Source organism: Elephas maximus, chromosome 14 (genome assembly GCF_024166365.1).
Source record: "Elephas maximus indicus isolate mEleMax1 chromosome 14, mEleMax1 primary haplotype, whole genome shotgun sequence".
Lineage (NCBI taxonomy): Eukaryota > Metazoa > Chordata > Mammalia > Proboscidea > Elephantidae > Elephas > Elephas maximus.
The window spans coordinates 30,496,826-30,511,315 of NC_064832.1; the positions used below are offsets into that span (position 1 = coordinate 30,496,826).

Genomic DNA, 14,490 nt, shown 5'->3' on the forward strand with positions numbered 1-14,490 from the left:
GCCAAGTAGTAGACTTTTTAACTTTCTAAAACTTATTTAAATCAATTGGGTGGGGGGGGGAGGGGATTTTATTTAAAAAGACACAATCTCATTTTGTGCCTACATGTACGGATAAAGTAAGAGTAATAACAGACCAGACATAAAAATTCTTGAATTTGTTCTTTGTGAGGAGGGATCTTTAAAAACCAGAACAGCTCTAAAATATTAATTCAATTTCATAGGAAAGAATATTAGAAATCGTTTATTAAAACTAAACCCAAACCCAGTGCTGTGGAGTCAATTCTGACTCATAGCAACCCTATAGGACAGAATAGAACTGCCCTTAAAACTAAAAAAAAAAACAAAAAACTAAAGAGACCCAGAATTAGAGCTACTCACAATCAGAGCATTTAAATTGAGTTAATCTTGAGTAGCATTAATTAAGAAAAACAGAAGCCAAGAGTAGCAGAACTACCACTGGTCCCTCAATCAAATCTTTTTTATATCTAAAGGTTAAATCTCTCTCCTTTACAGTCATTAAACAGTTTTTTTTAATGCTATATTAAGATAAAACTAGTAACAATTTCAATTTATAAATTCATACCCATGTGCATTTATTAAAAAAAACAAAAAACTAGTACCACCTCAAACACAAAAGCAACTGAGAAAGAGGGAAATAGGTTTAACACTGATTTTTTTTTCCTATCAATTATTACCAGGAAAAAACTCACACTCTCCCTGAGGGGTTGCCAGTAGTACCCCAGAAGGCATTTCTGCACAGAAAGAGTTAAGGGGCAGACAGCCAGCTAAACAGTCAGCGACCATCTGCAGGCCTCCTAGGTATAGTCCCAGCAGACACATTATCAGATTAAAGGAACTGCAAACAAACTGGGTTAAAGCCATTCTTTGTCCAAGCCCAGCCTCTTCTTCTGTGATGTCATATTACAAACCTAGCAAGCCTTTCTTTTTCACTTCAGAGAAAGCCAATCACACAACACAGCTGGCAACTGAGGAAAAGGCCTCCGTTCAGCAAGCGTGAACACGCTCAGGAATTCATTCCGAACCTTTTAAAACACACTTCAACTTACCGCCATCTGGGATCCACTGCAGGAATACCAAAAAGGTAAACCTCACTTAAAAAGAACACGAAGCAAATGAGAACAAACTGGGAATGTTTAAGTCTTTGAAACTCTGCACTGGAAAGCAAAGATTGGTAACTTCAATTTAAACATTCCGGAGCTTAAAGAAACTTTAATTTTGGAACATTCGCCTTGACTACTGAACTACAAACTTACAAAACTACAAGTTTCAAAATACAAAGTCACAAAACTGATTTTACTGCTGTCTCGGAACACAGTTTTTCTTTAATCCCATGAGTTGGCTTTACTGACTGCATTCTTTAAAAGTTTCTCATCGGTTAACCAAGGCCTGGATTCACGGATTTTCTGGAGGAGAAGATGAGAATGTTTTCCCATTAAAGAACCCAGCGGAAGCCTTAAGGCAACAAATTTCATGTTTCTTTTGGAGATTCCGGAGAAAAAGGAAATATTTATAAAACCACCCAAAGAGCCAAAGAATTTGCAAGTAAATTGGAGGTTATAAAGTGGTCACAATCTGAATGCCGAAGGAGGCTGCAGCTGACAAAGGGACTTCAGCATTGTAAACTGGAAGTGCCTTTATAATGGTAAGCATTAACAGCTCCAGCTGCTCCTATGATGACTCCTTTAAGTACACTTTGTATGGGTGCATATTTAGTATGGTGTTTGTGCTTGGATTAATATCCAATTGTGTTGCGATATACGTTTTCATCTGCACACTCAAAATTCGAAATGAAACTACAACTTACATGGTTAATCTGGCCATGTCAGACTTGCTTTTTGTTTTTACTTTACCCTTTAGGATTTTTTACTTTGCAACACGGAACTGGCCCTTTGGAGATTTACTTTGTAAGATTTCAGTGATGCTGTTTTATACCAACATGTACGGAAGCATTCTGTTCTTAACTTGCATTAGTGCAGATCGATTTCTGGCCATCCTCTACCCCTTTAAGTCAAAGACTCTAAGAACCAAACGAAATGCAAAAATTGTCTGCACTGCTGTGTGGCTCACAGTACTTGGAGGAAGTGCTCCAGCGGTGTTTTTTCAGTCTACCTACTCTAAGGATAACAATACCTCAGAAGCCTGCTTTGAAAATTTTCCAGAAGCCACGTGGAAAACGTATCTCTCAAGGATTGTAATTTTCATTGAAATAGTGGGATTTTTTATTCCTCTGATTTTAAATGTAACTTGTTCTAGTATGGTGCTAAGAACTTTAAATAAACCTGTTACATTAAGTAGAAGCAAAATAAACAAGACTAAGATTTTAAAAATGATTTTTGTACATTTGGTCATATTTTGTTTCTGTTTTGTACCTTACAATATCAACCTTATTTTATATTCTCTTATGCGAACACAAACATTTGTGAATTGCTCAGTAGTGGCCGCAGTAAGGACAATGTACCCAATCACTCTCTGCATTGCTGTTACAAACTGTTGTTTTGACCCTATAATTTACTACTTTACGTCAGACACAATTCAGAACTCAATAAAAATGAAAAATTGGTCAGTTAGAAGAAGTGATTCTAGATTTTCTGAAGCTCATGGCACCGAGAACTTTATTCAACACAACCTACAGACCTTAAAAAACAAGATATTTGACAATGAATCAACAATATAAGCTGCTTGAAATAAACTACTGGGACTTCACTGAAACAGGACCTACAAGCTCCTTCAACTGTGAAAAGTGTTTTCTTGGACTATTATTCCACCACCAAGAGAAGATGAAAACACGGACATTTTAAAGGTTTTGGTATAAAGAAAAATTGTATTCAATGTGTTAAGTATTAAAACATAGTTCATTCTTGTATACATTCCATTTTATTCTTTTGAGCCATTTTGATTTCTACCTTCCTCTTCATTAAAAATATCCCTACGTTGCTCAAAATCTAAAAGTGACTGATTTAAATCATGTGGTGACCGTCTGTATGGTCTTTGAATTCCTTAGTATACTAAATGATTTATACATATTAGAAGCTTTGTTTAAGTATTTAGTATTTTTATTCAACATATATTTAATTTCTACTTAAATCTGAATTGAAACTACTGATTATGTTTCTTAAACTATAATAACATAAATGAAAATGGAGGATAATTTGAAACAATATTTAAATATTTTCCCAAAAATAGCTTAAAATGTTTTTATAGAATGATAACATACTAACACTATTTGAGGATCTTGGACAGTTACTCTTACTTAGGGGTTTTGTCTTTGTAGGCAATTTATAAAAGCAGATGCTATCTAACCATATGGTAAATTCATAAATTATGATTTCAAACCATTTTTTGGATATAACAACACTCAATTTCAGAATGTTACGTGCTACAAAAATTTAGAGGGAAGAAATTAATAGAATGCTATTTTGCCAAGTAAATTTTTTAAAAATAAAATACACCCAGAGATACATGTTAAACATACATTTATGTCGCAATAAAGAGCTTGATTCTAGCATTTTAGGTCAGAGAAACTAAAAAACACCACAGGTCTTTTTTTAAACAAGTGAAATACAGTACTTGGTGCTTAGAAAGTGTTATTAGATAGATACATAATAGACAGACAGATACAGACATATAAAATACTTCCCTTTCCTGACAAGTCTAAGCCAAATAGTGAATAGCTGAAATACATCAAATAAACAAAATGTTATCTTATGTCAAAATAAATTATGAAGTAAGGAGACAGTTACTTACATAAAAAGTAGCAACACTATATGGCTAAATAACTGAGCACAACTACATTTTCATTTCACTAAATATAAAGCTATAATTTAGATATGAAATACCAACTACACGAAAACTTTTCATCTTCCAATATCTTTTTTTTTTTTTTTAATCTCTGAAGTCAACTAAAAAGGATGCTTCCATTGCAGAAAAAGGGCACATAATTAAAGGATTCAGCACTTTGTTAGCTTTAGCATTTAGTGTCTGATTTTTACTGTCTGAATCTTTCAAGTCCTGAATACAACTTTGGACAAATATGCTTAAGATTTAAATTTGAGTTTTGCTGTCTCTGAGTTTTTGCTTTGAGATTTAAATTTGAGTTTTGCTGTCTGAATTTGTATATGATTTCAGAAAAATCACAATCATTTAATAGACAAGTAAATCTATTTTCAATAAAATACTAGTGAGGGGGTTTTCTTTAAGGGATCCTGAGTTCTTTTAAGGTAAAAAAGAAAACCTTTTAAATAACACACACTAGTGGCAAAATTTTTTTTTTTTTAGTAGCAAAATTAAGCACAGTCCTTTATAACCCAAAAAAAGTAAACATAAGCAAACACTGTAAACATGTTTTCTTCAATTGACCCTGAAGTCCCTTTATTTGATTGATATCACACTTCAGAAAAAAAAAAAAAAAAAAAACTTAGCATCCAAAGTATATTTGGAGTTGAAAAGCAACTAACAACTCATTGATCTGGGGGAAAGGGGTGGGGAGTTTTGTAAGCTTTATTCCTTTGAGATTTATCAGAACTCTCATGGGCTCAAAGATCTGTAAGTAAAACTTACGGCACGATATCAAAGCATGAATATTACTTGCAAATACAAACAAAATAGTTATCATACTACTGTAATATTATATATTACTACTGGGATGACTGGGGTTTTGGTTGCCCCTTTGTTAACAGGAAGATACATGAGTTAAAAGTTTTGCAAAATTCTTCAAAGTAATATGTAACAAATATTAGTTTTCTCATTTAGAATTTCAAATCCTAGGTGAATCTTACCTACAAGGACAGAAAGAATACCAGAACAAAATTAAAAGTTATTTTTCATTGTTAGTGTTGCACTTACAGGTATACATTATAAGGGCTTTTTCTTTCGCCTTTGCTTAGAATCCCTGTGTTAACATCAGAACTCTGAGGACTTCATTTTTTATTACCTTGAAATGACTGTACCATGCCCTTCCCTCAGTGAAACTGTGCCCACTCAGCAGATGATTTAACTAACCTTCCTTCCCACGTAACCCCCTTCAAAGGAAGAGAGCATGATGAGAAAAGTTTTCAGGTATGGAAAACAGTATTCTAGGAGTCACTGGGTGGCTCAAACGGTTAAGCGCTGGGCTACTAACTGAAAGGTTGGTGGTTCAAGCCCACCCAGAGGTGTCTCAGAAGAAAGTCCTGGCAGTGTGCTTCCAAAAGGTCACGGCCTTGAAAGCCCTGTGGAGGACAGTTCTGCTTTTCACACATGGGGTCGTCATGAGTCGAAACTGACTCAATGGCAACTAAAAACAACAGTATCCTAATGACTGATTCTAAACCTAGAAATGATCTTTTCTGAGAAAATACCAAGTAACCACCCCCAAAAATGTATGAAAATATGCATGCTGTATTGCCACAGAAAATTAAATAAGTTGAAGATACTACTTTATTAGGGAATATGAGCAAAGTTTAATATTCTAAATTTAAAATATTGAATGTAAATTTGAGGTAGAATTCTAATAACAGATATTAACTTTTTAAAGAAATTAGCACCTCAGTTGAGGAATATAAAAGAAAAAATGAAACAGCAGCAAAATGTATATCCCAACTGAGAAATATTTGATTCATGAATGGCATGTGGCTAGTAAAAGCCTGAAGTCACTGCTTTTTTGGTCCTGTAATTTTGAACCCTGATGAGCTAATTGGAGCCCTGATGGTGCAGTGGTTAAGAGTTCGGCTGCTAACCAAAAGGTTGGCAGTTTGAATCTACCAACCGCTCCTTGGAAACCCTAGGGTACAGTTCTACTCTGTCCTACAGGGTCGCTATGAGTCGGAATCCACTTGACAGCAACAGGTCTTGGTTTTGGGATGACCTAACTGCCTTGCCTTTTATAAACAACAGGTTACTATTGTCTAGAAGAATCTACCACCTCCCAACACCTAAACTATTTTTTAGTGCCTACATGCCAATCTGGAGCGCTGGTGGTGAAGTAGTTAAGAGCTCAGGCTGCTAACCAAAAGGTCGGCAGTTCAAATCCACCAGCCACTCCTTGGAAACCCTATGGGGCAGTTCTACTCTGTCCTGTAGGGTCACTATGAGTTGGAACGGACTTGATGGCACATGATAACAACAACAACACATGCCAATCTACCCCCAAATGTCACATGGGAGGTAAGGTGCGACCTGATGCTCTTAGCTGGACTGTGAATGAACTCTTAAATAGAAACAACTTTATAAACAGTGCTTAGGCATGTCTAAAGTCATTGCATAAATTGTGCATTTAAAAATCTCTTTTGGATTACCTACAGACTGGGAAAAAGTTTTTAGCTATGACATTTCCAATCAGTGTCTGATCTCTAAAATCTACGTGATACTACAAAAACTCAACTACAAAAAGACAAAAAATCCAATTAAAAAATGGGCAAAGGATATGAACAAATACTTCACTAAAGAAGACATCCAGGTAGCTAACAGAAACATGAGGAAATGCTCATGATCATTAGCTATTACACAAATGCAAATCAAAACTACAATGAGATTCCATCACACTCCCACAAGGCTGGCATTAATCCAGAAACACAAAATAATAAATGTTGGAGAGGCTGTGGAGAGATTGGAACACTTATACACTGCTGGTGGGAATGTAAAATGGTACAAGCACTTTGGAAATCGATTGGGCGCTTCCTTAAAAAACTAGAAATAGAACTACCATACAATCCAGCAATCCCACTCCTTGGAATATATCCTAGAGAAATAAGAGCCTTTACACGAACAGATACATACATACCCATGTTTATTGCAGCACTGTTTACAATAGCAAAAGGATAGAAGCAAACAAGGCACTCATCAGCAGATGAATGGATAAATAAATTATGGTATATTCACACAATGGAATACTATGCATCGATAAAGTATGATGATGAATTTGTGAAACATTTCATAAGATGGAGGAATCTGGAAGGCATTACGCTGAGTGAAATTAGTCAGCTGCAAAAGGACAAATATTGTATAAGACCACTACTGTAAGAACTCAAGAAATAGTTTAAACAGAGAAGAAAATATTGTTTGATGGTTACGAGATGGGGGAGGGAGGGAGGGGTTTTCACTAATTAGATAGTAGATAAGAACTATTTTAGGTGAAGGGAAAGAACACACAGTACAGGAGAGTTCAGCACAACTGGACTCAACCAAAAGCAAAGAAGTTTCCTGAATAAACTGAACGCTTCCAAGGCCAGCGTAGCAGGGGTGGGGGTTTAGGGACCATGGTTTCAGAGGACATCTAAGTCAATTGGCATAATAAAATTTATTAAGAAAACATTCTGCATCCCACTTTGGAGAGTGTCATCTGGGGTCTCAAATGCTAGCAGGTGGCCATCTAAGATGCATCAATTGGTCTCAACCCACCTGGAGCAAAGGAGAATGAAGAACACCAGAGACACAGGGTAATTATGAGTCCAAGAGACAGGAAGGGCCACATAAACCAGAGACTACATCAGCCTGAGACCAGAAGAACTAGATGGTGCCCGGCTACAACCGATGACTGCCCTGACAGGTAACATAACAGAGAACTCCTGAGGGAGAAGGAGAACAGTGGGATGCCGGCCCCAAATTCTCATAAAAAGACCAGACTTAATGGTCTGACTGAGACTTGAATTACCCCGGAGGTCATGGTCCCCAGACTTTCTGTTAGCCCAAGACAGGAACCATTCCTAAAGCTAACTCTTAAGACAGGGATTGGACTAGACTATGGGATAGACAATGATACTGGTGAAGAATGAGCTTCCTGGATCAAGTAGACACATGAAACTATGTTGGCATCTCCTGTCTGAAGGGGAGATGAGAGGGTCGGAAGCTGGCCAAATGGACTCGAAAAGAAATAGAGGAGGGAAGGAGTATGCTGTCTCATTAAGGGGAGAGCAATTAGGAGTACACAGCAAGGTATTTATAAATTTTTGTATGAGAGTCCGACTTGATTTGTAAACTTTCACTTAAAGCACAATAAAAATTAAAATCTCTTTTGTGCTGGCCTGAAAAATGAATTACCCATTTATAACATGAGTTATAAGAAATAAATTCCAAATTGAAAAGGACTAATGCACAAACCCAAGGACACAAAACACATTTAAATCAACCAGAATATTTAACAACCAACAACATTAGCAATATTTTCCAAAGATCAACACATGCGTACTCTTAAAATCACTAATTCTTAAATTTCTATTTTATCACTTTCTTCATCTTTTCACCTGAAACCTTTTCCCCATTTCCTGACAGTTTTATAAAAATATAAACAATCTCAATTACATAAGGCAACTGAGACCAGGATAATAAAAGCATAAGAAATTAATTTCAGGCAAAGTTCTTTCTCTACCCTTGCTCCCTCAAAAAGAACACTCAATATCCTCTTAAAAGAGTATAAAATTATCTCTTTCATCACTGAAAAACAGTGTTGTAAAAACAGAATCCAAGAGACAGGACTCCAGAAGTAGGGCTAATTCATGAGTTTAATAGTCAGCTTTAAAACTCAAAAGTTGCTCTACTCATATAGATTCAAATACTATAAATAATTTTTGAAATTAATTAAAATTTAAGTAAATGTTAAGGGTGAGAAACAAATATCTACTGTCTACTTATAACCAAGTTATAGAGTCAATATATTGAGCTCCAGTATCTTTCTATGAAAATAGCTCCTGGTACATTCACCATTTAGAACAGAGAGGGCCTAGAGGTCACTTGATGCAACGACTTCACTTCAGGTTAAGGAAGCTGAGGAGCTAAAAGGCTAAGTAATATGCACAAGGTCACATAACAAGTTAACATAGAGCCAGGATACAAACTCAGTTTTTTTTGTTTTTTTTTTTACTAGTTTATGCACATAGATTCAAGATCCCATGTTTTCCCTATTCTTGGATTTCTTTTTCATTTTGCTGAAGCTTATTCTGTTGTTGTTGTTAGGTGCTGTCAAGTAAGTCCCAACTCATAGCAACCCTATGCAGAACAGTAGGAAACACTGCCCGGTCCTGCCCCATCCTCACAATCATTGTTAAGCTTGAGCCCATTGTTGCAGCCACTGTGTCAATCCATTTTGTTGAGGGTCTTCCTCTTTTTCCCTGGCCCTCTACTTTACCAAGCATGATGTCCTTCTCCAGGGATTGATCCCTCCTGATAACATGTCCAAAGTATGCTTCTAAGGACCATTCTGGCTGTACTTCCTCCAAGACAGATTTGTTCGTTCTTTTGGCAGTCCATGGTATTTTCAATATTCTTCCCCAACACCACATCAAAGGTGTCAATTCTTCTTCGGTCTTCCTTATTCATCGTCCAGCTTTCACATGCATATGATGTGACTGAAAACATCATGGCATGGGTCAGGCGCACTTTAGTCTTCAAAGTGACATATCTTTGCTTTAAAACACTTTAAAGAGGTCTTTTGCAGAGAATTTGCCCAATGCAACACAATGTTTGATTTCTTGATTGCTGCTTCCATGGGTATTGATCACAGTTCCAGGTAAAATGGAATCCTTGACAACTTGAATCTTTTCTCCATTTATCGTGATGTTGCTTATCGGTCCAGTCGTGAGGATTTTTGTTTTATGTTCAGGTGTAATCCATACTGAAGGCTGTGGTCTTTGATCTTCATTAGTAAGTGCTTCAAGTCCTCTTCGCTTTCAGCAAGCGAGGTTGTGTTATCTGCATATCGCAGGTTGTTAACAAGTCTTCCTCCAATTCTGATGCCCTGTTCTTCATTTAGTCCAGCTTCTCGGATTATCTGTTCAGCATACAGACTGATAGGTATGGTGGAGGGGCACAGCCCTGATGCACACCTTTCCTGGCTTTACCACACAGTATCCCCTTGTTCTGTTGGAACGACTGCCTCTTGATTTACATACAGGTTCCTCATGAGCACAATTATGTGTTCTGGAATTCCCATTCTTTGCAATGTTATCCATAATTTGTTATGATTCACACAGTTGAATGCCTTTACATAGTCAATAAAACACAGGTAAACATCTCTCTGGTATTTTCTGCTTTCAGCCAGGATCCATCTGACATCAGCAATGATATCCCTGGTTCCATGACCTCATCTAAACCTGGCTTGAATTTCTGGCAGTTCCCTGTCAATATACCGATACAGCCGCATTTGAATGATCTTCACCAAAATTTTACTTGAGCATGATATTAATGACATTATTTGATAAGTTCTGCGTTCACTTGGATCACCTTTCTTGGGAATAAGCATAATACGGATCTCTTTCAGCTGGTTGGCCAGGTAGCTGTCTTCCAAATTTCTTGGCATAGGCCAGTAAGCACTTCCAGTGCTGCATCCATTTGTTGAAACATCTCAGTTGGTATTCCGTCAATTCCTGGAGCCTTATTTTTGGCCAATGCCTTCAGTGCAACTTAGATTTCTTCCTTCAGTACCATCGCTGCCTGATTATATGCTACTTCCTGAAGTGGTTGAATGTCAACCAATTCTTTCTGGTATAGTAACTCTGTGTATTCCTTCTATATCCTTTAATGCTTCTTGAATTATTTAATATTTTCCCCATAATATCCTTCAATATTGCAACCCGAGGCTTGAATTTTTTCTTCAGTTTTTTCAGCTTGAGGAATGCCAAGCATGTTCTTCCCTTTTGGTTTTCTACCTCCAGGTCTCTAGTAATTTTATTTTAAAAAGGATAGTCAAGAGATAAATGTTTCAGTCCTTGTATGTTTGATGAGAACTGCAATGCCAATCTGGATCTAATTCTGTAGGTAACTTACTTTTTCTACCTGAAAGCCTTTATACTCTTCTTTGTAATTCTGAATTTTCACCAAGATGTATCCACATTCATTCATCCAGCCTGGCACTATGGGCCATTTCTACCTGAAGCTTCCTGACTTTCACTAGCTTTGGAAATCTGTCTTCTGTTATGTAGTTCTTGCATTATTTTCTTCCCTCCATTTTCTCCAGTGTTTCTTTTGGAGATGGCCAGACATTGGACTGAGCAGCCCGAAAATATCAGATTAAGGAAAATTATACCCTAGCAACAAAATTAAAAACAAAAAAACAGTTGTCATCAAGTCAATTCCAACTACACCAACCTTTGGAATAGTAGTTGAGTACCCAACTACCTGGACACAACAGTTTGCTGTATTTTCCTCCTGGGCAGAATCACCTTTCCTATTTTTTTATTTTTTTTTAATTCTGTTACAAAACTGGATTTACCTCCATCCTAGCTCTGCTTCCCTCTTAGGCACCATCAGGAAAGCCTAGCCCTCTGAGTGCATACAGAGAAGTTTGGGTGGTGGGGCCAGGTATGTGTACTGCATAAAATGTGAGACTTAGCCTACACTCTGCATACTAAGCCTAGAGCTGCTGCATTTTCCCTGGTTCTTATAGGCTGGTATGGCCTGGTGTAAGTATTCCATGGACCAGTAGTTCTCAAGGTGTAGTACCCAGATCAGCAACATCAATATTTCCTGGCAACTTGTTAAAAATGCAAATTCTTGGACCTACCCCAGGAACTGTGGGGTTGGGTCAGGCATTTGTAATATGTGTTTTAACAAGCCCTCCAGGTGATTCTGATGCATGCTAAAGTTTGAGAACCACTGCCAGATAGCTCTCTAGAGAACTCTCCTAACTATTGCCGTCTTTACCTACTCACTTTGAGCTTGGAGGCTCTGGCTCCCATTTCCACCAGAGCATCTCCTGTGTGTATTCTGAGTTGTGGTTTTCTCTGCTTTGTTGTATCCATCAATACACTTCTCATTTACTTTTTATCCTCAAAAAGTATCAACCCCCCCACTTTACATCATAGTTTCTCCACTTCATAGTCTCAGGACTGCTATGGTTTTACCCTGATGTGTCCTTTTTTTTTTTTTCCTTTCACTTCTGTAGGATTTAGGGAGAAAAAGGAGATAAAGGTATGTGGTCAGTCTGGTATTTTGAACCAGAAATCTTCTCAATTTTTAAAGTAATTACAGAATCTAAGTCATACAAGAAAATGTTATACTACGTGTACCATTTTACTGCTGCTAAAAAATAACAAGGGCTTTTTCACTAAAACAAAGAAAATCTTTATATTATGAACAACATAACCTTCGATTTATTTTTCTTTTAAAATGATCACTTTACAATTCATTTTAAATAATTATTAATTGTTATCTCATATTTTAATAGGATATAAAAACCTACAAATCACTAAAATTATTTATTTTAAAATACAGACTTTTAATTACATGAGCATAAAATATTCACACTGTACTAAAATTTAGGCTTTTCAGGGAAAAGGGTTTTATGCACAGTACTTGATGAAGAGAAGTGTAATTAAAAATTAACACTTATTAAGACACTGAATTAAAAAATTACATCATTTGGCTCTTACGTCACATATGTAATTTTTGCTTATGGTCAAAATAACTGATTTCAAAACGGCTGGGAAAAAATAGCTATGCTTATATTGTGGTCTTATAAGAATTCAGATGAAAAATGCTGAAACACGTGTAATTCAATGTAAGCTTATATAAGAAAAAAAAGGATGGATATTTATTTAAACATAGAAAGGGACAGGTATAAACAGCTTTTCTACAAGAGGTTATCCAGCTGTTGCCAGAAAAATGATGATCAAAGTCAGGGATATCATTTTTGCATTATCCCCACGATCTTATCCTTCTCCACCCACCCAGACCATTTAGTCTTCTTTTGGAATTGAACTGTGTTAAAGTTTATTTTGAGAAATTGCTGTTGAAATATGTGAGTTCAACTAAATTAGATTCTGGTCCAAAAGCACACAGTATTAAAAGTGTCCAATATTTCTATTAGAAAGGTAATGCAAAAGTTTACATTTATAAGAATAAATAGAGAGTTCAGCATTGGTCGGGGGAACCTTATCTTCATATTTGTTTATGACCCATGCATTAGTGAAGGACAAGTCATTTCACTTCTCCACCTATCTCATTTTAATGTTTAAAAATCTGAATGATTTAACTAATGCTCCTATTCTGCAAAGACAACTTAAGTATATAAAAACCAGCATTAGTTAATATGTAATGGAAAAACTTCTAAAAAATTATATTAAAATATGGAAAGGGTAAGTATAATGGTAAAAATAACCAGATTTAACTCCAAAAAGGAAATGGATTTAAATAAAAGGCAGCAAAACAGATTTAGATTATCCTTTGAAGAATTCTTAAAGAATAAAATCAAAATCTCAAAGAGAAATTTATATATATATATATTTTTTAACTTTTATTGAGCTCAAGTGAACGTTTACAAATCAAGTCAGACTGTCACATATAAGTTTATATACACCTTACTCCATACTCCCACTTGCTCTCCCCCTAATGAGTCAGCCCTTCCAGTCTCCTTTCGTGACAATTTTGCCAGCTTCCAACTCTCTCTATCCTCCCATCCCCCCTCCAGACAGGAGATGCACAGTCTCAAGTGTCCACCTGATACAAATAGCCCACTCTTCATCAGCATCTCTCTCCTACCTACTGTCCAGTCCCTTCCTCTTTGTTATATTTTGATGGAAGCAAGAAACACTGAAATTTAGCAAGAATAATAAGTTTTTTTGAAAAGGTAAGAAAAAAAATACAGCTGTTTCCTATTCTACACTTCCTTATCAAGTTCTAAATTGACCACTTACAAGAAGACACCAAAAATACTTCTGATATTTGGCCATTTCTGACAAAAATTTTTAAAAAACAGTAAGCAAACTAATGAAACCATACACGCAAGGGCGTCGAACTGCATTTTGAAGCAGGCTGGGTTGTGAGAGTTGACAATTTTAAAAACACACCATAAACACCCGGGAAAGATAAAGGCCAAAAAGTTGGTCCTATCTTACAATTAAGGGTATGTGAACTTAGCTGATTTAGGAACAACTGCTCTTGACTGATTCTAAAATTGTACTGAACTTCTTAATTGATAACACCCTCTTATTTTGCTGGGAAAATTCAGAAACTACGTTAATTAGGATAGATATCTCATGAGACACTTCTACTCTCTTTCTTGAGAATCCAGAATTGCGGAGTCCTTCCTCACTCTTGTGGTTGGGATATGACTCAGATTTAGAAATTGAGAATTCCAAGACTATAGTCAAGAAATTCTCTAACATCGTGACCTTGTGTAAGACTCTGAACAAGTGTACAAGTCCTTCCATTCCCACAGATTAAGTACAGAAGAATATTTCCTAACTCTTCTTTGACAATTGCGATCTCCCTTCTTGTTTGCACTTGAATCGTGAACCAACACGGCCCTCAGGGTAATTACTGGCATGATTCATAACTGAAGCAATATAACAAAATTCCAACTGCAGCCTAACAATGAACACCGCCCACATTTAACACTGCTGGCATTCAATGAGGCCTTTTTTTCCCTAAACTTTTCCCATTTTGAGAAAGAAAAGGGAGCAATGGAGAAGAGCAAAATTCTATATACAGACAGTAAGCCAGGACAAACAGGTCCCATACAGTTTGACTGTGTTCTCAACTTTTTGTTCTTAACAAATCACT

The 14,490-nt window shown here is 36.3% G+C and overlaps 2 protein-coding genes across 3 annotated transcripts in view; one reads left to right on the forward strand and one right to left on the reverse strand.

Annotated features, from left to right (window-relative positions):
- RB1 (RB transcriptional corepressor 1) overlaps positions 1 to 14,490 on the reverse strand; it is a 208,029-nt gene that overhangs the window by 56,399 nt on the left and 137,140 nt on the right. The window lies entirely within an intron of this gene.
- LPAR6 (lysophosphatidic acid receptor 6) lies at positions 676 to 2,989 on the forward strand. The gene has a single exon (XM_049853105.1). The coding sequence runs from the start codon at positions 1,661 to 1,663 to the stop codon at positions 2,693 to 2,695; it is 1,035 nt and encodes a 344-aa protein (XP_049709062.1). The 5' UTR covers positions 676 to 1,660; the 3' UTR covers positions 2,696 to 2,989.